Source organism: Triticum dicoccoides, chromosome 2B (genome assembly GCF_002162155.2).
Source record: "Triticum dicoccoides isolate Atlit2015 ecotype Zavitan chromosome 2B, WEW_v2.0, whole genome shotgun sequence".
NCBI classification, from domain to species: Eukaryota; Viridiplantae; Streptophyta; class Magnoliopsida; order Poales; family Poaceae; genus Triticum; species Triticum dicoccoides.
In genome coordinates, this window is record NC_041383.1 from 10,774,758 (window position 1) to 10,778,098 (window position 3,341).

At 42.1% G+C, this 3,341-nt stretch overlaps 1 protein-coding gene across 1 annotated transcript; it reads right to left on the minus strand.

Annotated features, from left to right (window-relative positions):
* Nucleotides 1-372: 372 nt before the first annotated feature.
* On the minus strand, nt 373-1,830 carry LOC119366810. The gene has a single exon (XM_037632522.1). It carries the CDS (start codon nt 1,828-1,830, stop codon nt 373-375), a length of 1,458 nt encoding a protein of 485 aa, XP_037488419.1.
* Nucleotides 1,831-3,341: the final 1,511 nt, after the last annotated feature.

Genomic DNA, 3,341 nt, shown 5'->3' on the forward strand with positions numbered 1-3,341 from the left:
CTTTCACATGTAGTCACACTGCATTTTTGGTTGGTCCATTGCAAGCGTGTATGCCAATATGGCACCAACTGTAGTAAATTTTAGTCACAACTATGCGATGATGATGATGATGCACATACCTCTTAGTTTAATTTCTGTTTCATTAGTAAGTACAGTATAAGCCAACTTACTGAGATCTGTAGTGCGTTTAGTTCATGATGTCTACGAAGAGAAAGGTGGATTGTTGGATCTGATACAACATAATACAAGTTTTATATTGTACGGTAATTGAGATCTGTAATACAATTAGTTCAATGGTATACATGAATACGACCGTTTACCATATATCAGAAATACAACAAGAGTTACATTACATGAGCTCTAAAAAAAAACTTAAATTGCCACTCCTGGTCGCTTCCGCCCTAGCAAAGCACTACCTTCACATGTGTCCTGAGCATGACTTGTAACAAAATAAACAAATGATTTATGAGGAGGTAATCTTGATTCCCATGAAGTTAGAATAAAGTCTCCTTGTGGTCTAATACTTGGATCTGCTATAAGTCCTCCCAACGTGACACTTGGTGATTCCGCCTTGATTGAAACATTAATTGTATAACGCGTCATGCTAAGTGGATGCAAAGTCAAGTCCGTTATGTCCACTCGATGGCCTTGTGATAAACGCGTGCTTGGTTGCACACCATCTATGGATAGGTTTCTTTTAAGAAATCTTATCGCCTTGTCCAATGTGCAACGCCAAAACCGAACATTGAGATTTTTTCTCAATACATCAGCATATGAATTTGCTGCGATAAGTGAACCTTGCATATTGTTCAACACCTTGACAAATTCGTCTGCTATTTGAACTAACCGTGGATGTTCTGCAGGGTCTATGCTCCCAAATGCCAATGCCTTGAAAAGGTACCTCAACTCATCCTTTGATAGAACACTAAGGAAAATTGGTTTCACCGATCCAAACCTAGCTAATCCTTTCAGTTTACTTAAGATGATTATCTTGCTTCCTCTACCTATTCTTACGAAAAATGACTGAAACCTTTGCCAATCATCATCAGCAACATCGGAAGCAAACTCGATAACTACCAACATCATTCCTTCCATAGTCCTTCCATGGTCAAGTATGCTCAAAAGGTTGTCTCCATCTAAGTGCAATACAGAGGAGAATCGCGAGCGAACCCTTTCATCACCGCACACATGGGCAACCAAAGTTTTCTTCCCAGTTGTTGGACCACCTATAACCGGGAGAACTGCCAGTGCATGATCCCCATGAGGGTCGTTGTGCTGCAACAAGAAGCTTAAGAGCTTTTGCTTTTCAGCATGTCTGCTGAACATGAAGTTGTCAGTGTAAAGATAAACGTCATATGGCCTACGAGACATGCGTTCACATCCACCCAGAAGCACAATAAATTCTACCATGTTGGCAATAGCAATTTCTAAACTTTCCAAGGCACCATGTGACTCAAGGCGTATGGCCTTATCAGTTGATGTTCGTGGGCGCTTGGCTAAATACAAACTGCTGCTAGATGAATCGTTGCTGTTAACCTTGTCAATGCGCCCACCATCTTGGAGGGCTCGGTACCTCGAGTTATCCAGCACACTGTATCCACGGTACATGGCCTCTGAGAGCGTTTTGAGCTGCATCATCATCATGGAGTTGGTTATGTATCGTGTGTCCGCCTCCTCGACGATGGTGCAAGCTCTCATGAGAAGATGCTGCAACCTCTCCAACACCTTCTCCTCTGACTCTGCATGGCTAGAGGATTGGTACTTGTTCGTCAGAAAGGAGATGAACCGGCTCATCAGTTCACTTGCAACTACAGACATGGCAACCTCCATGTTTGAGATTGATGAGGTAATCTGCCTTTTGGTGTCTAGACAAATATAACTTGGCTGGCTTCTGCCAAGTCTTGCACAGCAAGGATGGTTTTAGCTGCACCGAGGGTTGCTGAGACTGTCCAGCTTCCCTTCGACACTTATATGTGTACATGTCGAAGAGGTTGTCTAGTATTTTTAATATTGGCTAGTATTTTTAATATTCACATTAAGTAGGTCCAAATTAGCTATTGGGTTTCTATTGACTCCTACTGAAGCAAAGTTTGATTGTGGAAATTTCCTGGGCTAGATGAACGTCAGTCAAGGCAGGGAAGATGAGGATGACCAGTCCATGCTTCAATAATCTTTCGGAGGACATTTGACCATTTTGTTTGTAAATTTTTGCTCCTTTAGTCCTTCAGAACGCAACCAGTATACATGTGGCTTATTTTATGCTAGTTTATTCTTTAACTGAAATCCGTTGCACAATGTGCATTCTTCACATTGGTACAAATGGAAAAAATAAAAAAAGTATGATGCAACTTCAGACGATACAGACTTGATTTTGTTTGCTGTTCGAAACTAGGAGTTGTCTGCCTGCATGAAATTGTTGTTGCCCCTGTAGTGATTAGGATTAGAGCAACTATCAAAGCATCGGACATTATGCAATTTCAATAAAACTCATCTCCTGGCTCCTGGGTGTGGGGTGGAGATGCTGTGCAATATGGCCTGCCACAGCAGCAATGACTCCCGCCCAGGGGCTCAGCAGTGGCACTGGAGAGCTCCTCATTGGATTGTCTTGTACAGTCAATCTTATCATTACCGGTCGTCTTTCTTACCATGCTTCTTCCTGGAAAGTCAAGCCAAGCGAGAGTGAGAAAAGGAAATGTAAAATAAGGGTCGCCATGTGTTCATTTCTCTATTTAATCTATCCGGAATATGCAGGTTAGCAGGATATATAGCTGGTGTTTGTGTGTGTCTCTTCGTGCTTTAACCTGACGGCAGATATGCAGCCTCCATGGCAAGCAAGAGGACGATCAAGAAGGAAAACTACTGACTACGGAGATTGACTAGCATGTGCCAAGTCTCACAGAGATTCTTCGTAAATTAGAGAAGTCTCCAAACTATTGACTACGACGAGTTCAAGGGTGGGTGACACAGGGCTGCTAACATCTATCCTCATAAACTAGGTGTTTGTATATTTTCAAGGGTGGGTGACACACGGCTGCTAACATCTATCCTTATAAACTATGTGTTGTTGTATTGTATATTGGCCTAGTACCATATGGAATACACAAGTTGCAATCCTAGCAAAAAATGTGAGAATGACAAGCCAACTGCCCAAACGTCACAGTAGGTCCAAACTAGGTAATATCTTTACATACTAACTTGTAGTACATTTTAATTTTCTTCACTACAGGAATAACACATAATGTGAGTATCAGAAATACTGGGCGAAGGCCAATACACCTCGGCAAAGACATCGCCGGGTGTTACACCGGCCAAGCTAACTTGACATAACCCTGTCGGCTAAG